At 45.8% G+C, this 25,199-nt stretch overlaps 1 protein-coding gene across 1 annotated transcript in view; it reads left to right on the top strand.

Annotated features, from left to right (window-relative positions):
- Nucleotides 1–2,010, top strand: part of RNF24 (ring finger protein 24) — a 120,555-nt gene extending 118,545 nt beyond the window's left edge. The window contains exon 6 of the mRNA XM_086964279.1: nucleotides 1,179–2,010. Within this exon, the coding sequence (XP_086820405.1) occupies nucleotides 1,179–1,317 (139 nt within the window). The 3' untranslated portion in view covers nucleotides 1,318–2,010. The remainder of the gene's footprint in view (nucleotides 1–1,178) is intronic.
- The last annotated feature ends 23,189 nt before the right edge of the window (nucleotides 2,011–25,199 follow it).

Raw genomic sequence — 25,199 nt, forward strand, 5'->3', positions numbered from 1 at the left:
CATTTCAGATATCACACCCTTTTCTGAAACAGAACTCCCTGATAGATTGTGGTCGAGGGCCTGCAGAAGATTCTCTCTCTGGGCGTGTTGGGCTCACTCGATGTCTGTTGTTTAGTTAAATCACAGCTTTACTGATGGAATGTTGGACACACAGGCTGATGAAAAGCAAGAGGTTTGGGGTTGTCAAGCAGGCTGGCTGGGCCCGAACAACCGGCCCTGAGATACGTTTTTGCACCCTGTTGAGCACTCTCGAGTTGCAAACATGAACAGCAACCCGAACCATTGCCTTCATGGTGAGGCTACGTTTAACACGTACTGCTAGCCGATGTGGTTGCGCGCTGAGAGAATGTTAGGAAGCGGAGACATTGTATTGTATTTACCCTGAACTGTAACGTGTCGTTAATCAAAGGTGTCCAACAATGGTGCTTGAGAGCTAGCGCAATGCCAGAATTTTAAGCAGACCTTGTGAGACTAATTTACAAAAACTGAATTTATATCGAAGTCATTGACATAGATGGAGGAAATCTGTGAATCAACATGACGTCTGCTATCTTAATCCAACTTTGATCAATGCTACCATAAGTGACTTGGCAAAGTCAAATGTCTGGTACGTGCTTAGGTCACAATACCGGATGGGTATGCTGGATGTGTTCGTATGGAGTTTGTATGGATGCTGTGCTTCGCTTCACTGCCATGCTCCTCAACGTTATGTTTTAGTTTTAACTGGTAACCAAAAGAAGGCCTTCATTGAGGGCAACATTAACCCCTTCCATGCTCATGACGAGCTCAGCTCATCATGCAGCACAGTGCTCGTGACGAGCTGAGCTCGTCATGACCACACCCACTAACATTATGGCCCAGCACAGGAGGGAAATCCTGCACGCAGCGATGTGGTTAACTACTTGATCACTTTAATCGCCATTGCACATTGTATGCCATTTATCAGCTAAAAGTTGTCTCGCTAAGCAGGGTGCTGTGAAAGTTAAATACCAACTATGTACATTTTTAACCGTAAAAAATGACCGGAAGTTCTGCTGCAGTGGTGGTTCTTTGAGTGTGGAAGCTCAGACACTTTAGGACATGTTTATGTGATGTACACGCTGAAGGCAAACTCCAGCAAGGGAGATGAAGGGTAGAAGGATGTACTGTTAATGTTCTGTTCCATTTCTTGATTTCAGGTGCCTCATCAAGTGGTTGGAAGTCCGGAAGGTGTGTCCGCTGTGTAACATGCCCGTTCTCCAGCTAGCACAGCTGCACAGTAACCAGGACCATGGACCTCCTCAAGGGCCCCTCCCCGGGGCTGAGAACATTGTATAGTCTTCTGCATTGACCTCCTATTGTGGAAGCTAAAAAAAGACAGTGGTTCGCCTGTGCTGAGAATTGATGCCGCCAACCTATTTGATACATCTCTCGTTGGCTGCGGTGGCGTTTTATAGAACATAAATGTGAAAATGGATTTACAGTCTTTAGGGCAATGGCATGGCGACCCATGGACATAAGACGGGCTTGGAGGAGCACTGTGAATTATTTTACCGCCTTCACCCTTCGACGAAACTTGAAAACGGATTGATAGCACAGGAACTTCTAAGTGCATATGAACATCTGTCGAGTTGGATGGATAACCTTAATTTCATTTAACAAACTCAAAAACTATAAACAAATTCGCCAAAGCCAAGAACGGCAGAAGTGAATTGCTATGCAAACGACACTCTGTGCCAGTGTACCTCTTGCGCGGATGAAAAAATACCCTTGATCACGTTTCCACTGTCCCAACAAAATGAAGTATTGCCAGTGACTTCGATGGAATCCACTGGGCCACTGAAAAACAAGGCTCTTGTGCCAAATTTTCTGAGACTTTGTATCCCGCAAAATCCGACTGATGACAATTTTGTTTCTTGTATAAAGTGTTTCAGTTAATAGAGGTGAAGTGTTAACAATTGAAAGAGCACTTATTTTGTACTAAGCTATATGTATATCTAAATATATATTAATTAAAAGAACTATTTCATATCTCCCCTATGTGATATTTAAAATGCGTAAACTGTAAGCAGATAATGGTGGAGTTCAGATGCCGCTCCACGCCGAATCCAATGCTCCAGGTGCTCCATTTATACACAGGGTCCTTAGTGTTCCGTTGTCAGCGCTTCACATTAGCGAGTGCTGAATTGAGGTGCTTCTAGCAGACATCAGCAGTATTTGTCAGTTGTGCATCAACTATATCAGAGATTTTTCCTGTTAACCTTTTTTTGTATGACAAAGGGCTCTAGGTTGCACATTCTTCAATCCCCTGCTGTTTTGTGCTCAGAAGCCACAATTATGTGCATCTCAGTTTAGCATTTCAGTCCACATACAGGCCATTTAGATTTGCCAAAGCACCTTGGCAGGATGTGCAGCAGGGTTCTCAATTCTTGTACGTGGCATTGTAGCCTTTATGCTAGATTTTCAAACTGAACTGTTAAACTCTATAGTAATGTGTGCGTTTTTTTAAAAGTAATCTGAAAGTAATAGGGGGTAAAATAAGTTTTACACTTTTAATATAAATGTTGGTATAGTGCCTGCTTTTTGCCTATTTTAGAGTTGATGTGCTAAAATATGTATTCTTTCTGTGAAAGAGGGACACATGCATAATTATTGAACACAGGGGGCTTGGTGCAGTAACAAATCACTCCCTTCATTTCTTTGGGGCTGAAACATTCTTTTGGATCTACAGATAATTATTTTTCTACATGCGGCATTCTCCGAAAGAAACAGAGGAAAGCACACAAAGTGGAAAGACGTAGGAAGATGGAAAGAACTGTCTCCAAGGGATAAAGCAGGCACCAGCAAACATGAGATAAAGAGGCAGGGAGTGGTAGTGGATTGAAGAGGTTGAGGTTGAATCAAGGTTACACAGCCTTGCTATGCAGTGTGTCAGCATTGAAAAGCACCACCTGTGGGCTAATGAGCAGAGCTTTATTCTTTTACAAGACCATTTATTTTGTCTTGCGCTACGGTTCAGAGATTGGTAAAGTGGGTTCCCTCTCCTAGCATGAAGGATAAAGTGCATGGTGGGAAAGAGTGGAGTGAAGGTGGGTAGGATTGGGAGCAGCCATACCTCTAGCAAGTGCTTATCCTGGACTTTATGTTGCATGCCCGCTCAAAAAGCTTTTCTACTACTTTGAAGTGGTGGCTATCACAGCAGTTTTTGTGCTGCTTGTTTTCCAGACTTTCAACTTGTTCTGTTGTTTCAAGGAACTGACTTCCAGAAGGAGTGATGAAGTAATCTAGTGGTCTTCTAAATGAAGCAGTCAAAGTTTTTGCCAATGTCTTTCTTCTCTTGGAAAACTATTCACACTCAAGGAGAATGTATGCAATGATTTAGGTTGATATCTCCTTGCAAAGGTATTCTGGCTGAAATGTCTTTTTAACTCGAGCTGATTCAGCGCATGCAAATGCGCTGTCTCGGCGAGACTTTAAGTAATCTGTATATGTTGGCAAGCAGCTGGTAGTTTCTCCTGCTGCTTGCCATTGGCTTACTGTTGCTCGTTTCATCTGTTACTTCATGTGCTCAAGTCCAACAGGATGCATCTTGACAAATCGAAGTATTTACAACCGTCCCTGCATTGCTGCGAATAGATGTATGTTTACTCCTGTTGGATGTAACTTTTAGACCTCAATCTCCTTAATCCATGAATTAGTCTGGTCAGATCTACGTTTTCCTGCCATTTTGGTTGTAAAATTGAATGTAATACCTTTTGTGTATTGTTTTGCAAGCTACTGAGCTTGAAGAAAATATGCAAGAAAGGAACACCGGGAGAGGTAAGAAACAGAAAGAAGTATGCTGCCTTAATGCTAATCAATATGTGGGATCCAGTTTGATCAATGCACACAGAGACCTCGGGTCTAATGCAACAATGGAACGCAAAAGAGGGGCTGACCAAAGGGGGGTGTCCTTTTTAGGGAAGGTTTACCTCACACATCAATGGTGTCATACTTCATCATAGGGAATCCTCCTCGCACCATGAAGCCTAGTCATGGTGCGAGCTACAACCCCCTCGCTGCAAGGGAGGAGCTCAGGGATGTTTTGTTATTAGAGGGGTTGTTACTAAAACCCAATGTGAGCTGGTTGGGTGATGGGAGAAGTTCAGTGCAAGTACTTGAGTGAGTTAAAACTAACTACAAGGTTAGCTTTCTGACCTTTATTCTTGCTACCTTGTGCTAGGGTTAATAACAAAAAACAAAAGGTACGATTGACAACATTAGATACAGTCATACTGAATAGTGATCAACATGTTTCAGCCAATGCCCTTGTCAGTATCGTAGCTTTCTTCAGGATCTCTGTTAGCTACTGCCATGTAAAGTGAACAACAAACATGAAAAATAATATTGCATAAGCGTATTGAGTACGAATACTAAACCAGCTATCCAGGCAATAAAAGACAGATTCATCAGTAGGACCTGTAGGTGAAACATAAAAAACATGCTGTGCAGTTTAGTCAGTTTGAAACTGTGATGTACATCAACCCATAGTACGAAACAAAGGCTGTTTGATCACCTGAGTACTATATGCCAGAAGGACCACTACTCGTCTGCGATTCTGTGGGGGAATTAATTTGTTTTGAAGAAACAAAATGGTTAACAAACTCAGAAAAGAGACGTTCAAGCAATCCCCTTCTCAATTTATGCAATGACCACCCACAACACTCTATGTAAGAGCAGTAAACTGTTTAAAGCAATGTAAGGAAACAATGCACCAACCACATAAGGGTGTTCCACAATGTGAAAAACGGCACAGCGCACATGAAAGTTAAAGTGAGGGCATAATACAACATATAAACACCATATGTTAACTCAAAGAGTTTATGTATTAGCCTATACACGTTAGGACACAGAGTATACACCCTTTATTTTGTCCCTTAGCAGTCCATATACATAAAGCTCAGAGAAAATTCAATGTTGATGTCTCTACGCATATGTGTACATGTTCGGATTCGCGTCTTCAGAACAACAGGAGGAGATACACCCTGATTAACGGAAACAAATAAAATATGCACGTGAGGGAATGTGAGTAGAAGGGCACTACGTCCTGCCCATCCGTTCTCCACTCTTACCCGCCCTCTGTCACCTTTCCTCCCATTCTCCAGTAACCTGCACTCCCATTCTCCAGTCACCCGCACTTCCATTCTCCACTGTCACCCGCCCTCCCGTTCTCCACTGTCACCCGCCCTCCCGTTCTCCAATGTCACCCGATCTCCACTGTCACCCGCCCTCCCGATCTCCACTGTCACCCGCCCTCCCATTCTCCAGCGTCACCCGCCCTCCCATTCTCCAGCGTCACCCGTTCTCCACTGTCACCCGCCCTCCCGTTCTCCACTGTCACCCGCCCTCCCATTCTCCAGTGTCACCCGCCCTCCCATTCTCCAGTGTCACCCGCCCTCGCGTTTTCCACTGTCACCCGCCCTCGCGTTCTCCACTGTCACCCGCCCTCACGTTCTCCACTGTCACCCGCCCTCTTGTTCTCCACTGTCACCCGTTCTCCACTGTCACCCGCCCTCCCGTTCACCACTGTCACCCACCCTCCCGTTCTCCACTGTAACCAGCTCTCCCACCTCCACTGTCACCCACCCTCCCGGTCTCCACTCCCACCTGCCCTACCATTCTGCTCTCTTATTCGCCATCCCGTTGGCCCCTGGTGTCCGCCCATCTGTTCTCCGCTCCCACCCGTTCTCCCCTCCCATCAGCTCTCCTGTTTTCCACTCCCACCTGCCCTCCCGTTGGCCACTGGCATCCGCCCATCTGTTCTCCGCTCCCACCCATTCTTCCCTCCCACCAGCGCTCCTGTTTTCCACTCCCAACTGCCCTCCCGCTCTCCACTCCCACCTGCCTACCATTTACCACTCGCACCCGTAATCCCTCCCTTTCTACACTCACACCTGCCCTCTCTTTCTACACTCCCACTTGCCCTCCCACCATTTCTACACTCAAACCCGCCTGCTCTCCCTTTCTTCACTCACACCCGCCCTCCCTTCCTTTCTACACTCACACCTGCCCTCCCTCTAGTTCTATGCTCACGCCCGCCCTCCCTCCCGTTTAACGCTCACACTCACCCTCCCGTTTTACGCTCACACCCCTGTCCTCCATCCCGTTTTATGCTCACACTCACCCTCCCTCCAATTTTACACTCACAAACTCGCCCACCCTCCCGTTTTACGCTCACAAACCCGCCCTCCTTCCCGTTTTACACCCACAAACCCGCCCTCCCATTCTACACTCGCTCTCACATCCGCCCTCCCTCCCGTTCTATGCTCACACCCACCTTCCCGTTCTATGCTCACACCCGCCCACCTTACCTGTCTGCATTCCCATCTGCCCTCTCTCCCGTTCTATACTCCCATCCACCCTCCCTCCCATTCTACAGACCCATCCACCCTACCATTCACCACTATCACACACCCGGGTCCGGAATTGTTTCTTCTCGTTCTTTTATCCCCTCTCTGGGTGTCATCGACCACCATATTGTGTTATGTCCTTCCCCCATATGGGGTCAGATACACCCCAGAAGTTTCTGTGTGGTCACCATCTTCAGATCCGCTGTGGTGTCCGTAAGCATGATGAAGGAGCTTCAAAAAATCCATAAATCAACAGAAAACCCTGGGGGTTTTTTATACACCGAAGATCACCGGAGACCATGATCAATCAAACAACAGAGATGGGGACCCGTCTCAATCTCGACAGGAGACTACGCCAGTGAACTCCATATTATCGGAGAATGCTGAGTGAAACAGCAAGCGGACATGGAGAACACTCTTGTAAAATTCTTCCATAAAAAGTTCCAGCAGAGAGAGCCCCACAAGGTTTGCAACTTGTGCCTCTCGAAGGACCACAGCACTGAAGACAGCCAGGCCGGCAGTGAATTTGTGTCAAGGACACTGAAGGCGAGACTCAAACAGTGTCTGGCCCAGCATACATTGGTGACATTCAGAGGACACAGGAGTGCCTGAAGGACCTGGGTTCTCCAGCAAGGAAGAACAGGAGAACATTGAGGAAGTTGAGCCGGCAGAGGGAGGAGGGTCTTCCGAAAAATGTGTCATCAATGTTGACAATCCGAAAAGAAGAAGCAGCAAAAGGTAACGAAGATGCACAAAGGTGCAGACTCTTAAGTCCTCAACAGCCATGCTGATGTCAAAACCCTCAACAGTAGAAGGTCATCATGAAAAGAGCGGCACAGGTCCTGACCAAACAACACCGATGGGGGCAAGTCTTCTAACCAACAAGAGGTGATGAGAGGGACTGAAGGACAAGGAGCTGAAGACCAACGAGTTGCCGACCTCGAAGACTAAGTTGTCATTGATGGTTGAAGCTGAGCAACGAGCACTCGAGGTTGTGCGGAAGAAACAATGGCTTGTAGCTGAAATAGAAGCACTCCTACAAATAAGAAAAAGTTTGATGACTCCGTAAGTGGAGTTTCGCTTCCCACCCAAACCCTGGGAGCAGAGAGAAACGGGAGCCGATCAACCAGACATCAAGGTACCCTTGATGCTGAAGCCACATGAAGAGGAGCAGTAGGAGTTCTTTGATTACGACAAAGACAAATCCACTGCACTCTAGAGCCAACACGATAACCTGTTGGAGGAACTCACTCCCAACTCCCCCCCCCTCACCACCGGATGATCTGTCAATGAACAACAGACCATGAAAAGGGCGGCAGACATATATATAGGGTCCAACTGGAGAAGGGCACATTTTCTTTTTTTTTCTTCTTCATTTACAGAGATTTTTATATAGCGCGAACTTGAGTCGATACCTGGTATCAGAGCGCTTTACATAGCACCAGTTGTGTTACATGAGGACACACCCATGTTTTGTCTTTCGAAATACTCCTATCATGACAGAAGATACACCTGTACCTGTCTATGCTACCCATATGCTGGAGTATTGTAAGGAGGCCTCATGGAAGCCAGCCACCACAAGGGCTGTAATCTCCAGAGTGGAAAAGAAATTAAAACATTCCATAGAAGACCATCAATGCATCGAGAGAAATGTGACCGCATATTCCATAATCATGGCAACTGCCAGGAAAGGGAAGAATGCACCAACTTCAACCAGGCCACCTCCAGAGAAGACAGCAAGAGGATAGACCTGGTGGGCAGAAAGATGGAGTGAGACATGGTAAGGGAATAGAGAATTGACAACTTCAATGCCCTCCTCAATCTCTACGACTACCAGAACTGGGATGAAATAGAGGGCCTCAGGCAGTCTTCCAAGATGGCAACAACATTGGCAATGCCTGCTTGGAGATTAAGCAAAAAAGTGGTTCTGTTGGGTAAGACACATTACTTTGACAATGCTTATTAATGCAAACAACAACACGTGCTCTCTGGGTCACAGCTGGATTGGGAAATAAATGCTCAAAATACAAAGCCGTGCGATCAAGGGATTGTATTTCGCAGGGCCGTGAAAACCTACCTGTTTTAGTCTTTTTATCTTGACTCTCACTTTTCCCTTGCGTTGTGTTATGTTCACCTTTTCCATGCGCCAGGACGCTCCTTCGCTGGAGCAGCTGCGCGCAAAATAAATGTAGCTAACATAACATAACATAACATATTGTGCAAATCATAACAGAATTCATTCATTTTTGTATCCGAATTGTTTCATAAAAGGATAACATACAATGCATGATATGACGTCAGCAAAAGTGAAATATTGTGACTTTTTGGCGAGTTGTGCTCAATGGGTGAGACAATTTTTACAGTGAAAAGAGATTTCCTATCTACAAATATATCCAAGTGTTTCATTGGCCAGATGGCGTTTTTCAACCAAGGATTTCCTAGTGTTCCTATCAGGATCCTGGTGGCTCTGGACCTATGATGTTCGTCGACGTTTTGACCCTCATGCGCCCCAATGGGTGGTCGCTGCGGGTCTTTCTCAAGACAAGGTAAGTATGATGACAGTATATGTTTCAGACCGGTGGGTCTCAGCCTGAATCACAGCGGCGCAGTGGCCAGTCATATCCGTGGTGTATGAAAACAGCTCAATAACGGAGGTGCTTCAGTCCCTCTCGTCAGCGGCAAATATCCAGCCTGCTTAGAGCCAACAATTGACAAGGCAGACACAGCGGTAAGCAGATGTGCATGGGCACAACACTCGGGAGGCACACTGCCGAAGGATCTCAAGGTTCTAGGTGGAGGTGTAGGCGTAAGTAATCAGCATGACCTTTACAGAAGTCCTTTTCAGGCTGGCTGTGGATGAGCACTACAATAAATTAAAAAAGATAATAAAACTGAAACGGCAGTGGGTGTATTGCAGTTCAGGGGATGCTCCAAAATAGGAAGCATGCCCACCAGGAAGCTAGTAGTCAGGGAAGGATTCTCACCTGTCTGTCCAACATAATGGTAAGGTTTTAGCCAGAACGCTACACACCAGGCCAGCCAACAGCAGAGGCAGCACCCGGCAAGACAGTCCTTTTGTGGGAGGCCAAACCACAGGAAGGGGTCCTAGGAAATAAGTGACTTTGCCCACAACCCAGCCACAGAACACCAGTGGGTGGAACATTAAGGGGATTGTTTGCCCACAACCCAGCCACAGAACACCAGTGGGTGGAACATTAAGGGGATTGTACCAGGAGTGAACCTCTATCACTATAGACAATTGGATACTGAACATAATAAAGCACAGTACTGTATATAACACAATCAGATCCTGCCTCCGCCCTCCCCCCAAGAGAAGACCTTTAAGGGAGCAAGAACTCATACAACTGCAGCAGAAAGTCAAAGAGGTCATCAAAGGAGCCATAAAAATATCCCCATAATGAGAGGCTGGGAAGGGCATCTACTTAGCGTACTTCCTAGTACCAAAGCAGGATCTATAGCCAAAACCAATTCTAGACCTCAGATATTTTAAGAAATTCATATGCACACAACACTTCAAGATGACAGCGCTGCAAGAGGTAATCCCACTCCCTAAGGATGGGTGTCTACATGGCCACCATAGACTTAAAGGATGCCTACCTTCACATACCAATGAACCGAGGGCACTAACAGTACTTCAGCTTTGTCTTACACAAGTTACACTACCAGGTTAAGTTGCTACCCGTTGGTTTAAATTGGGCACCATGGATATTCGCATACTGCCTGGCGGCAGTAGCTGCTTATTTGAGGAGGCAGGGCAGACAGATCAACTCATACTTGGATGACTGGGTAGCAAAGGCAGGTTTGAGACAAGTGCCTGCAGAATATGCAAATGTCATCTCCAAGCTACAACAGCTGGGATTCACCATAAACCACAAGAATTAATCTCCATCTCCACAACCAGAGCAGGAGAAAGTATTCCTGGGAGTGTCACTGAATTCAAAGACAGCATATGCCTTTCCAGTGCTCAAGAGGATGAAAACCTTAACAGCAAGCTTGCCTCTATCAGAAGGGTAAGTCTCTAACTGCGAGGACTGTTATGAAACTAATGGGCATAATGGCATGTTGCATCACACTCATAATGCAGGCAAAACTGCACATGCAACTCTTCAGGAATGGCTCTGCAACAAATGGTTACTAGACATGGGGATCTGGAATGATCTGGTGGTTGCCATTGCAAAGGTTCAGAAAGAATTAAAATGGTGGAAGGAATGAACCATAAGAAGACCCTTTAAGTTACTGACTTTCAGGCAGACCATTACAGCTGATGTATTCCACAATGGATGGGGCGCACATGAACAACTTGAAAAAGCAGGGGTCTCTGGAGGCCTGCACACCTCCAGCTGTTCCTCAGACACCAACTCAGTCTACACCATAGCTGGCATGGCAAAGGCATGTCAGAACAGTCCTTGTAAAAGTCATATATCACCTTCCACCTTCCAGCTTCTTGATATGTACACTCAAAAGATTCTGCGCCTTCTAGAAGGCCCCCAACACCCCCGTGATCTCACACTTTGAGGACACTGCCATCTTGAACTTTTCCCCTACTTTGATGTAATCTGTGCATTCTAGTGTATCACCAGTTTATGACACCAAGACATCACTGAAGTCTTAATTAGAGGAGCAGTAACATTTAATATAGATTTCAATATTGTCTTGTATACTTAAAGCACATGTGCCAATTACCCTTTGTGTGCTTTACTTTACGCATTGGCGTGGGTCTAGCACTTTGCAGAGAGCAATATGTTTTCAAATATATACAATGTTAAACACTTTTTTTTCTGTGCCAGGTTTCTCACAACATGCTTTAATAAGGTATGTAATCTGGTTGTTCTACCGAAATTCATTCCTTTCATGACATGTTTAAACAGTTTTTCCTCTTCAAGCATTGCTTTCCGGTTTATTGGTAGAGAGTTAACACTGCTTTAAGGACTGAATTGATAGACTGGTTATGGAAGTTTAAGTATGCTTTGCCCACATCATTGCCAGTTTCCCAAACTTCTACAGCTATTGGAGTGACTGCACTAGAGGCTACTATGCAGTCTAAATTTACACCATAAGCCTGCACGTCCTTCAACTAAATCAGTCATATCCACAATACTACATCCCCAATCTTCCTCCAGACTTTAACTTCCTTTGGAGCCAGGCCTTTTAGAACCATTAATGCAACTGTTCCTCAATCCCACATCTGCCAAATTTGCACCGACCAAGCGGCTAAAAAGTATGTTTCTGGACCAGAACCTCTGTTCCTTCGGACTGACCAGCAACCAGATTCTGTGAACATGTCAGCTGCCAGGAAAGTTCATGCCACTGCACCTGTTTAGACAATTCAGTCTCAATTTGATAGGAACAAAGATGTGTGGGGCGACAGCTAAAAAAAACTGCTAGTACTACCACCTTGGTAGTCTCATTTGTCTTGATTACCGTATAGCACATGCGCCAATTATCTTGTGTGTGCTTTACTTTAAGCATTGGTGAGGGGTTTGCACTTTGCAGAGAGCAATATTTTTACCTTCCAGTTTCCTGATATTTACACTCAAAAGATTCTGCGCCTTCTAGAAGGCCCCCAACACTCTTGTGATCGCACGCTTTGAGGACAATGCCATCTTCCTCCATCCTGAACTATTCCCCTACTTTGATGTAATCTAGTGTATCACCAGTTTATGACACCCTGACTTCAATGAGGTCTTAACTAGAGGAGCAGCAAAATTTAATATAGAATGCCAAATTGTCTCGTATACTGTATAGAACATGTCAGTTACCCTTTGTGTGATTTACTTTAAGCATTGGCGCGGGTCTAGCACTTTGCAGAGCGCAAAATGTTTTCAAATATACATACAATTTTAAACACTTTTTTTTTGTGTGTGCCAGGTTTGTCACAGCATGTTTTAATAAGGTACGGTAATATAGTTGTTCTACCGAAATTCGTTCCTTTTATGATCATATTGAAACAGTTTTTCCTCTTCAAGCATTGCTTTCCGATTTCTTGGTAGAGAGGTAACACTCCTTTGAGGACTGTATGGATAGGCTGGTTATGGAAGTTTCTGTATGATTTTCCTCCGATTCCCCTGATACCATCAGTCATAATTAAGATGTCCCTTATTTCCTCAGTAGCTACTACTCGTGCCAACTCGGTACTGTGAACCTTTCTAAAGCCAAATTGGGCTCCGTCCAGAATCTTGTTTTGATCGAAGTATTCTGACACCGCAATATTCACATGTTTCTCTAAGATTTTTGCGGGCAGGGGAAGGCATGAAATGGAACGATAACTCTTCCCCTCATTAAGATCCAATGTTGTTTTTTAAGGAGTTGCGGCATGTTGGCTTTTTCCCACTCTAATGGGAAGATTAAGTACTGAAGTAAGAGGAGAGGACACTAGATCTCCTAAACTATTTTAAGTGGACACGGATCGGAGGGGGCACCAGATTAAATCTGTTTAATCAAACCTAGCACTCTCTCACTAGAGAGGGAGTGAAAGTTGAGGAGCTTAGAATGGTTCAGCTTTGCCGGTTTGCTCTCTTCTTAAAAGGAATTGGACGTAGCGTCAAAAAACCTTGTATATAGACTCAACTCTGTAGTCCGCTAAACTATTGCAGAAGTTTCGGCTAGGAGCTAACATACTAATAGGAGGTGGAGATTAAGCATGGGCGAATTTTGCAAATCTGGCGTTCGCGAATTTTGCGAATTTGCGAACTCGCAATCCGCAAAATCCGCGAATTCTCGCGAATTTGCGGATTTTTTTTGTGTTCGCAAGGATTTCTGCCAGTTTGCAAGGATTTCTGCCAGTTCGCAAGGGTTTTATACCAGTTCGCAATTGCGAACTTACATGTCGGCTCGCAACGGTCACGATTATGTTGTTTCTACGTCTGGTTCATCATCACAGGTTCCCAGAACCCTCTGTTTCACCCCTGCCACCCTCTGTTTTACCCATGCCATCCTCTGGTGCATCAATGCCACCCTCTGGTTCATCATCACTGTAGATTATGGGGGGGAATAGCAAGCACACCTGCCTGCTTCAACTGACATGAATTAATTTAGGGTTGATTTATTAATGTGTCACTGTTTTAAAATTCCAGTCTGGCACCTGCTTCCTTATCTGTAATTTGCTTTCTGTTTCAGTGCAATTTTTTTTCCAGGACCTTTGTGGCCTACTTGTAGCTATTCTATGAGCCTGCTGTGAGGGTCAGAGCAGGGTCATATAATTGTTGCAACTAGCAACTGAACTCTGGAGGGGCCCTTGTCAGGAAGCACTACAGGGAATGGTTACTAATGATGAGTGTGAACTTTTGAACCTGCTGAATGCTTTTTTTGTGTTCGCAAGGATTTCTGCCAGTTCGCAAGGATTTCTGCCAGTTCGCGAGGGTTTTGTACCAGTTCGCAATTGCGAACTTACATGTCGGCTCGCAACGGTCACGATTATGTTGTTTCTACGTCTGGTTCATCATCACAGGTTCCCAGAACCCTCTGTTTCACCCCTGCCACCCTCTGTTTTACCCATGCCATCCTCTGGTGCATCAATGCCACCCTCTGGTTCATCATCACTGTAGATTATGGGGGGGGAAAGCAAGCACACCTGCCTGCTTCAACTGACATGAATTAATTTAGGGTTGATTTATTAATGTGTCACTGTTTTAAAATTCCAGTCTGGCACCTGCTTCCTTATCTGTAATTTGCTTTCTGTTTCAGTGCAATTTTTTTTCCAGGACCTTTGTGGCCTACTTGTAGCTAGTCTATGAGCCTGCTGTGAGGGTCAGAGCAGGGTCATCTAATTGTTGCAACTAGCAACTGAACTCTGGAGGGGCCCTTGTCAGGAAGCACTACAGGGAATGGTTACTAATGATGAGTTTGAACTTTTGAACCTGCTGAATGCTTTTTTTGTGTTCGCAAGGATTTCTGCCAGTTCGCAAGGATTTCTGCCAGTTCGCAAGGGTTTTGTACCAGTTCGCAATTGCGAACTTACATGTCGGCTCGCAACGGTCACGATTATGTTGTTTCTACGTCTGGTTCATCATCACAGGTTCCCAGAACCCTCTGTTTCACCCCTGCCACCCTCTGTTTTACCCATGCCATCCTCTGGTGCATCAATGCCACCCTCCGGTTCATCATCACTGTAGATTATGGGGGGGAAAAGCAAGCACACCTGCCTGCTTCAACTGACATGAATTAATTTGGGGTTGATTTATTAATGTGTCACTGTTTTAAAATTCCAGTCTGGCACCTGCTTCCTTATCTGTAATTTGCTTTCTGTTGCAGTGCAATTTTTTTTCCAGGACCTTTGTGGCCTACTTGTAGCTATTCTATGAGCCTGCTGTGAGGGTTAGAGCAGGGTCATGTAATTGTTGCAACTAGCAACTGGACTCTGGAGGGGCCCTTGTCAGGAAGCACTACAGGGAATGGTTACTAATGATGAGTTTGAACTTTTGAACCTGCTGAATGCTTTTTTTGTGTTCGCAAGCATTTCTGCCAGTTCGCAAGGATTTCTGCCAGTTCGCGAGGGTTTTGTACCAGTTCGCAATTGCGAACTTACACCGCACGCAGCAAAAACTCCGCTGCGTGCGAATTTGCGGATTTTGCAGGAAATTCGCAGATCTCGCGGATTGCGAATTTACCGAAAATCCGCAAAATCCGCGAGCGTAACGGATTTTCCGCCCATGCTTAGTGGAGATGTGAGTTCCTGAACCATCTTAAAGAGTTTACTCATGGAGTACGTTGCCCTATTAATTTTTCTATGTAAAAGTTGTTTTTTCATCTTTAATTTTTTTATTATTCAAAATCAATTGTTTATATTTTATTTTCTCCTCCAGACTCTTTCCTGTGTCTACAGCTTTTTTCGGTTCTTTAAGATGGAGGGAAAACCAAGGTGCAGTAAACCGCGTTCTAAAGAATTTAATGGATTTAGCCGGAGCTAATTTATTAGCTGCTAAATCTATCCACTCCTTGTATTTGGCAGCAGCTATGTTGAAGTCACCTCTCAAAGATGGTTGAGATGATTCAAACATGTGATTAAACTCTCCCAAGTTAATTGTTTTTCCAAGCCTGATTGTAAATTAATGCTGAAACCCACTGCCGTGTGATCTGACCATGTAAGGGTAAGGATATCTACCAGCTATAAATCTGGATGGTTTGTAAAAATGCCATCCAGAGTATGTCTGGCATTAGCCCATTTGGAAAGGCTAAAACAGGTCAGATTGTCAATCAGGGTTTTGGTATCTGTCATCTAGATCTTCAAGATGGAAGTTGAAGTCTCCTATAATAGTCTAGTTTACATAGATTCAATATGTTATGATAGAACTCATTATTGTTTCTAGAAATGCCACTTTGGGCCCTGGGGGTCTGTAAGTTAGGAGCCCATAAAACATGGAGTTATAGTCCACTTTGTATTTAAATGAATTCCCAATCCTGTATTTTGGACGAATCTCCGATTAAGGTTGAGATACACTTGGTAAATTACAGGGAGGCTTCCGACTCGCTTTCCTTCCCCGTCTAACCTAATAATGTCGTAGCCTGGAGGCAGTATCGTGACCATGTCAGGATCAGAAAAACTATCCGTCCATGTTTCTGTTAAGAAAGCAATGTCAGGAGCTTACAAATCCAGATGAATAAATAGTTCAAATTTATATAATTAGCTGAACAAGTGTTACAATTTAATTTTGGGACCTGATGAGTTTGATTGTTGGAAGGGGACCAGGGAAGTCCTGATTAGACACAGCCATGGACAGGAGAGGTTTAATACCACAGAAGTATTGACAGTTACAGCACACAAAATTGTCAAGTTCCAGGTTGAATTTACATTTGGGACATAGCGAGGATGACTTACCAATAGCTACAATTTGCAGGAGTTATTCTCTTGAATATTTAAGAAATTTGGCAGGGGTCCCGGTGCAGGTTGTGATCCAGCCGCGGTCAGCCACAGACGGTCTTGCCACTGCGCAAACGCGCTCTGCTATTGGATTTAAAGCCGACATGCGGGCACAGCCAGGGCCATGGTCTAGAGCAGAGGTCTTCAAACTTTTTAGGCTTAAGGACCCTCTTCCAACAAAAGTTTTTAGAAACTGGTACTCCTCATCAACAATTATCAGCAACCATAAATGCGCATGTTAGACCTCATCACATCCATCCATCCATCATTCATCCACCCTTTCATCCTTCCATCCATCCTTCATCCATCCACCCTTTCATCCTTCCATCCATCCTTTACCCATCCACCCTTACATCCATCATTCATCCACCCACCTTTTCACACATCCATCCATCATTCATCCATGCAACCTTTTATTTATCATCCATACATCCATCCTTCATCCATCCACCCTTTCATCCTTCCATCCACACATCCATCCTTCATCATCCACCCTTTCATCCTTCCATCCAAACATCCATCCTTCATCCATCCACCCTTTCATCCATACATCCATCCTTCATGCACCCACCCTTTCATCCATCCATCCTTCATTCACCCACCATTTCATCCATCCACCCATCATTCATCCACCCACTTTTTCACACATCCATCATCCATGCAACCTTTTATCCATCCATACATCCATACATCTACCGTTTCATCCTTCCTTCCATCCATACATACATCCTTCATCTATCCACCCTTTCATCCATCCATTCACCCATCATTCATCCATCCACTTTTTCCACACATCCATCATTCATCCATGCAACCTTTCATCCTTCCATCCTTCATCCATCCATCCATCCACTCATCATTCATCCACCCACCTTTTCACATATCCATCCATCCACCTTTTCATCTTTACATCCATACATTCATCCTTCACCCATCCACCCTTCCATCCATCCATCCATCATTCATCCACCCACCTTTTCACACATCCATCCATCATTCATCCATGCAACCTTTTATTTATCCATCCATACATCCATCCCCTCCTGTTCAACCTCTACCTACACCCCTCCTGTTCAACCTCTACCTACAACCACTTATAAGCGCCTTGGCAGAGATGGGTTGTCGCGTGTTCAACTATGCTGATGACACCCAACTGCTGTTGAGCATAGATGACATTGCACAGGCCCAGCTACAGGCGCAGAAAGTACTTAGGTATACTGTTAACCGGATGTCCAGGAACCTCCTGAAGATCAACCCGGAGAAAACCAAAGTGCTAATAGTGTCACATACCTGCTCCCCCTGGAGCGACCTATACTGGCCCCAGGAACTTGGCCCCACCCCCAACCCCGTCAACACGGTAAAAAGCCTGGGCATTAAGGTAGATAGTGCTCTTTCAATGGTGAGCCAGGTTTCCGCAGTGGTGGGAACTTGCAATGGGCTCATAAGACAACTGCGCAAACTAGTGCCGCTTCTTTTCCAGTCCATGCTCCGCACTGTAATTTCGGCCACCATACTGTCAAGGCTGGACTACGGAAACGCACTTTACCTAGGTCTACCAAAGGTACTAACGAACCGACTGCAAGTGGTATTAAACGATGCGGCACAACTTATTTTTAAACTTCCAAGAAGATCACGTGCATCCCCATTGCTGCAGAGCCTCCACTGGCTGCCAGTAACGCAGAGATCCATATTCAAAAGCCTCTGCATAGCCCACAAGGCCATCCATGGACAAGCCCCAGCCTACATTAAGAGAAAAATAAAGATCTACCGACCTGAAAGAAACCTGAGATCCTCGGAGGCCCAATTATTGGTATGCCCCCGATTTAGATTAGCAACAAAAGGTGGGAGATCTTTCTCGACCTTGCTGCCAAAGATCTGGAATGAACTACCCGAAGCCTTACGTAAAGAAGGAAATCTGCTCCGCTTCAGAAAATCCCTTAAAACCATCTTATTTAGAGCAGCGGTAAATCATGTCTAGCTCCCCCACCATGGTGCTATCGTCTAGGTTGTTGTGTCTGACAGTTCAAAAGCGCCCTGAGACCTGCAGGTGATTTGGCGCTATATAAGCTGACTATAACAATAACAATAACAACAATACATCCATCCTTCATCCATCCACCCTTTCATCCTTCCATCCATACATCGATCCTTCATCCATGCACCCTTTCATCCATACATCCATCCTTCATTCACCTACCGTTTCATCCATCCATCCATCCATCCTTCATTCACCCACCCCTTTCATCCATCCACCCATCATTCATCCACCCACCTTTTCACACATCCATCATGATCCATGCAACCTTTTATCCATCCACACATCCATCCATACATCCACCCAGCTTTTCTGTGCCACTCTTATAGGTGGGGGAGCGGGGACAGTACCTCTCTGAGTCTTCTTCCTCACTCATGGGAGGGCATCTCTGTGCCTCCCTGCTGGGGGCAGGGGGCGGACAGGCTGTAACATCTCACCTGAAGAACAGACTCTCAGGCACATTTCTCCCACACAGGCGCCAGGTATGAGGGTTCGTGCTTTGTGCTTTACAGCCTCCTCCCCCAGCCACCCTCCCCTGCCCCCAATCCCTTCCCCTCCTCGTGTATGTGAGCTGGGCTCACAAAGCCGCACCCGAGTACTTCACAGGTCTTTAAAAGACCTTTTACTTGTTAATGATGAGGCTTTGTTGTTTTCCACCCCTCGGTGTGAATTAGGCCTCCGCCGTGAGCACCCTCAATCAGCCCGACGCCACTAAGGCAAACTGACAATCTGCGACCCCCTTCCCAGGACTCCACGACCCCCATGGGGGTCGCACCCCACAGATTGAAGACCCCTGGTCTAGAGGCAGAGCGTGAGTCTGCCCTGGAAATCTAAAAACAATTGGGCAAACGCAAGTAACACACCGGAATCCATCAACTCCTGATACCTGGATTCAGGCTCCCTTGAATAAGGTGCCTACTGATAACAGAAAAAAAATGAAAACATAAATTTAAACTAACCAGGTCTAGCCCATTTCCTACAGCAGGGTGGTTATGGAGCCAGGCACCTCCTATGAAGTAGACACTTAAGTGTCTATTACAAGGAAGCAAAAGTTGGACAAAGCTCAGGATTCCTCAACTGCAGATGCTGCTCAAACTAGCTCTGCAACCAGATTTAAAGTCCGGCATGGGGGCGTGGCCGGGGCATGGCTTTCAGCTGAGCGTGAGTCAGTGCTTGAAATCTAAAAGCAATTGGGCGAATATAAGCAATAAACCAGGATCCAGCAACCCCTGACACCTGGATTTAGGCCCATAAATTCTAAAATAACCAGGTCTAGCCCATTTCATACAGCAGAGTGGTTATGGAGCCAGGCACCTCCTATAAAGTAGACACTCAAGTGTCTATTACAAAGAAATAATTAGGCGTTTGAGCCCTCCCCATCTTAAATAGCTAAGGTCTATTGTAATAAACTATCTGGAGGATCTTAAATTGAATGAGCTTCAGACTCATTTTGATCGCCACCTACCAGGGATGCATCAGAGCTGCACCCCAGTCTATATCTTCCATGTAAACTAGATCTTCCTCCCACCAGGACCTGAGAGGGCGCAGGGTATCTAGTCTGTTGTTTGAGTGTGCAATATGTTTGTAAAATGACCTTCCTGGTCATCTCCACCGGGTATCCTGCATTCAGTGGGATTGCTCTGCTCTAGCTTCTCCCACTCTGATGCCCGCCTGTAAGATGTGTTTCACTTGCAAATATTTAAATCTTGGGTGTTATGCATATGATATTCATCTTGGGAGGCCTGGAAGACATATTTTTTCAGAACCCCATCTTTCCCAGCAAAGAGATCTTTTCACATTCTAGATGTTAAGGGAGTTTTGAAGTTCTCTCTAGACCAGACTAAGGACCTTAGATGGCCATGGCACTTATTTAACTATGGAACTAGTAGAACATGTTTACCTGCAACAAAACCATCCATTTGTCCATGGGCAATTGTATTTTACATAGTTACAAGTTAGTTACTGTTAAACCTGGCATCCTTGGTGTGGTTTCCCACTAACGTTTTGCCTTGATACCTCCTGTTCTTGCAGACTTTGTTTGCTAACCAGTGCTAAAGTGCATGTTCTCTCTGCTTGAAATATGCTAAGATTGGCTTATGCCCAATTGGCATATTCAATTTACTTATAAGTCCCTAGTAAAGTGCACTACATTAGCCCAGGACCTGCAACTTAAATGCTACTAGAGGGGCTGCAGCACTGATTGTGCTACACATTTAAGTAGCTCTTTAAACATGTCACAAGCCTGCCATTGCAGAACATGTGTGTGCAGTTGTAATCTTCCACGCCAACCTGGCAAAATAAACCTTTTGCCAGGCCCAAACCTTCTTTTTTTAATGCATTTACATCCTCCCCAAAGGTAGGCCCTGGATAGGCCAAGAGCAGGGTGCAGTGCATTTAAAAAGTTGGGCATGTACTTTTAAGTTTTATGTGTCCAGGTAGTTAACTACTGCAAGACTCTCTTTCCCATAGGATAACATTGAAGTCCCCTTATATGATTTTATAGCTGTAATTTCCTAATGGAAAGAGTGTACTGGTTCAAGTTTGGTTCCTCTGGAATCCTAATTTAAATTCCAAACTTATAGTGAAGTTGGGTTTTGAATTATAATTCTGAAAATGGCACTTTTACAAAAGTTGGCGTTTTCTTGCTGTAGTCATTTGATACCTACAGCTTGACTCTAGCCACATGACTGGGTGTAATTGGCAGTTGAGCTTTGTTTAGTCCTCTTAGATAGCCATACACAATAGGAGCTTAGGTGTGACTGGATGGGGCATCACTTTCAGGATGGGAGGGTGGAGCTGGAATGGAAAATGTTGCACAGTCTGATTCTGATGATGACCATGTCGTTATTTGTGTGGACAAGGTATCTGCATAACATGAGGTGATTTCCAAGGAATGTGAGAGTGTGCATGTTTCTCAGGTTGAGTCTGTGGTTGTTAAAAGACCTTATTGTCTAATAAATATCACAAGAGTACCCATTACTATGATGGTGGATTCTGGTTTGTTTTTCACATTATTCGTACTTAAGGGGAGAGGTTTTCCAGCACTACATTGAGAACTTCCAGTGTTCAACCTGTGGCGTGTGTAGGCAAACCCATTGAAGACATGAGGGAGTTGGAAGTAGCGACATTGAAGGCCGTTTGTTTGGAGAACCCAAATGAACAAAGGAAGTCCTTCCATCAGTTCCAGAGGAGATATGGTTCCCAGAAGCGAGGACAAGGTCGTCAAGCTGGCCGGCAGCAACAACAGCAGCAGCAGTACCAGCGGCAGCCTTTCCAGAAGCGTCAGAGGGGCAGAGGCGGCCAGCAGTCCTCCTTGGCAAACAAGGGCCCGGCTGGGTCTAAGCCCTGAGGTGCTCCTTCCCCCTCGTCCGTTACCCTCTCCGGTGGGGGGAAGCATACAAAATTACCTGGCAGAGTGGAGAAAAATTACTCCGGACAAGTGGGTGCTGAATATTGTTTGCAATGGATACAGTCTTCGTTTTGTCAGCCCTCCTCCAGCAATTCCACCGGTTCGCTCGCAGTTCCATCTGCGCGAGCTCCAAGCGGAGGCCGATACCCTGTTAAGAAAAAGGTCAATAGAAGACGTCCCTTTGTCTCAAAGGGGAAAGGGCCTTTACTCTACGGTTCTTCCTGGTGCGCAAGAAGGACAAGAACGAGTTCAGGCCCATTCTGGATTTGCGACAAGCAAACAAATGGATTCACAATGAGAAATTTTGCATGCTGTCTTTGCACCAGATTTATCCTCCGCTACAAAGAGGAGACTGGCTTTGCGCAATAAATCTCCAGGATGCGTACTTCCATGTGCCCATTACACGGAAACACCGGAAGTTCCTGCGCTTTCTAGTCGGCGCCAATCACTATCAATACACCGTACTACCGTTTGGACTGAAGTCTGCACCCAGGACTTTTTCAAAGTGCATGGCGGTGGTGGCAGCGCACCTGAGAAAGAACAAGGTGTTTGTCTACCCATACCTGGACGACTGGCTGATCAATGCCTCCACCTTCCAGGAAGCGCAATTGCACTTCAACAGGACAGCCGTTCTGTTGAACCAACTGGGGTTGCACATAAACATGTCCAAGTCTGTTCCGACTCCGTTCCAGTGCCTACAGTACTTGGGAGCCTCCATCGATACTCTTTCAGCAAGCGTGTCTCCTTCGGAGGAGAGACGCTTATCGATCCTTCGGAAGGCTCAGGCTCTCATAGCTGTTCCATCTACGATAGTGAAGACTGTGTCTTCTCTACTGGGGTCGATGGCCTCTTGCACCCTCCTCATGCCACACGCACGCCTCCACATGAGACCGCTGCAGGAATGTCTGGAGGATCTGTGGGACCAGAAGCGGGGGAGCTGGTCTGACAGGATCCGGCTGTCCCTTCACGCTCAACAGTCCCTGAGATGGTGGTGCTCAGCAGAGAATCTCCTCAAAGGGGTTCCATTCCACAAGGACATTCCCATTCAGACTATCGTCACGGATGCTTCTCTCCACGGCTGGGGAGCGCATTCAGACCATCTACAGATCCAGGGAACGTGGTCCCCGGCGGAATCCACGTATCACATCAATGTCCTGGAACTCTGAGCTGTTCACTTGGCGCTGAAGGCTTTTCATCCGTCCTTCCAGACCAACTCCTTGCTTGTACAGACGGACAATACGACCACAATGTATTACCTCAACAAGCAGGGGGGCTCGAGATCGCGCACACTGTCACAAGAAGCGCAGGTGATCTGGCACTGGCTGCTAGCCAGAGGACTGATAACGGCTACCCATCTGCCAGGTGTGCCGAATGCTCAGGTGGACGCACTCAGCAGGCTGGTGCAAGAAAACCACGAGTGGGTTCTAAACGACGAAGTGCTAGGAAACATCTTCGACAGGTGGGGCACTCCAGACGTAGATCTGTTCGCCACCGCAGAAAATGCAGAGACTTTGCCTCCAGGTATTACCAACCGGGGACTCTGGGGAATGCCCTATGAATCAGCTGGTCGAACAGCTTTCTGTAATCTTTTCCACCCATTCCCCTGATTCCAGCGGTACTCATCAAGCTGTCTCAGTCCAGAGCACGGATGATCCTCATTGCTCCGGAGTGACCCCGACAGTGGTGGTTCACGGACCTGCTTCACAGGTCTCTCCTACCCCATCTGCGACTGCCGTGTCGGCCGGACCTGCTCATGAAGTTCGGGGGGCAGATGGTGCACCTCAACCTCTCATCGTTGAGTTTGGAGGTATGGCTCCTGAGATAGTGCAATATGGACACCTGAATCTGCCTGACGATTGCATGAATATACTCAAGTAGGCTAAGCGACCTTCCACTAGGACTTCCTATGCCTACAAGGGGAAGAGGTTCTGCATCTGGTGCACTTCCAAAACCCATGATCCGACGACCTGCAAGGAAGACGTCATTCTTCCATACCTGTTGCATTTGGCTCAGTCTGGCCTTAATTTTCATTCTATTAAGGTTCACCTCACAGCATTAACTGCATACAGGAAATGCCCTTCACAGACATCCTTCTTCCAGATCCCTGTGATTAAAGATATTTGGGAAGGATTGAAGAAAGTGTTTCCTCCTGTTCGGAGTCCTTCGCCTTCATGGGAGCTGAATGTGGTGCTGTCCAGTTTAATGAAGGAACCTTTTGAACCTATTCATAAGGCTTCCCTGCAGCACTAATCGTGGAAGGCGGCTTTCCTCGTGGCCATTACATCGGCCCACAGGGTGAGTGAAATTCAAGCATTATGTTGCCAAGAACCTTATACTGTATTTCATGCAGCTAAGGTTGTGATGCGTACTCACCCTAAGTTCCTTCCTAAGGTGATTTCTGATTTCCAGGTCAATCAGACTATAACTTTACCTACGTTTTTCCAAAATCCTTCCACTCCATCGGAAAGGTCTCTACATTCCCTGGATGTCAGAAGGGTGGTGAAATTCTACTTGGGTAAGACCAAGAACATTCGTAGGTCAGACCAATTATTTGTCAATATGGGTCGGTCAGGACTGAACTTGCCACCTCAAAACAGTCCATCTCGAGGTGGATTGTGTCTTTGTATCCAGTTATGTTATCAGAAAGCTAACAAGACCTTAGGGGGTAAGCCTAAGGCTCATACTACCAGGGGCAAAGCAGCGACAACGGCTTTGCTACGTAATGTTCCCATTGCAGATATCTGCAGGGCTGCCACTTGGAAGTCGGTCCATACCTTTGCTAAGCACTACTATTTGGACTCTGATGTCAGGGCAGATGCTCAGGTTGGGCAGGCTTCGTTGAGAAATTTGTTTGCACAGTAGTGGTGTTGTCTTTTTCTTCCACCGCCGGATTGATTGTTGGGATGGGCTTGCCATTCTATTCACTAGATTATGACTATACACAGAGATCCCCTACTACAGAAGGAGTAGTTTCTTACCTGTAACTCCAGTAGTAGAGGTATCTCTGTTATAGTCATAAGCGCCCACCCTCCTCCCCAGTGGAGAAAATGATAATGTACTATATGCTACAGGCCTTGCTTTATACACCTTCAAAAAGAACTGAAAGTAAAAGGACTTTGACTGTGCATCCTGGGATACCGAGGGTCTCTGGAGAGTCCCTTAAAGGCACGGTATCCCTTTTCCAGACACATAATGGCCGCCTATGGGGGCTTGTCTGTCCAACCCTTTGTCTCTATCATTTCAAGGATTTTGGTGAAGGGAAGTTTCTCTATGGGTGAAACTTGGCAATATGTGTAAAATTTGATTTTATTTGGCTATCCTTTTCACTTTAAGTTGAAGTACTGGCCAGTGTAGCCTTGTAATATAGGCTGCATTATTTGTCTTTGATTTTCTCTTAAGTGTCTATGCAGGATTGCAAAGAAGACACCTGAAGAGATTGTTTGATTGCTCCGGGGTCCACGCACATGGGCGGGACTATTCACTAGATTATGACTATAACAGAGATGCCCC

The sequence above is a fragment of the Lissotriton vulgaris genome, chromosome 3_2, assembly GCF_964263255.1.
Source record: "Lissotriton vulgaris chromosome 3_2, aLisVul1.2, whole genome shotgun sequence".
Taxonomy (NCBI): domain Eukaryota; kingdom Metazoa; phylum Chordata; class Amphibia; order Caudata; family Salamandridae; genus Lissotriton; species Lissotriton vulgaris.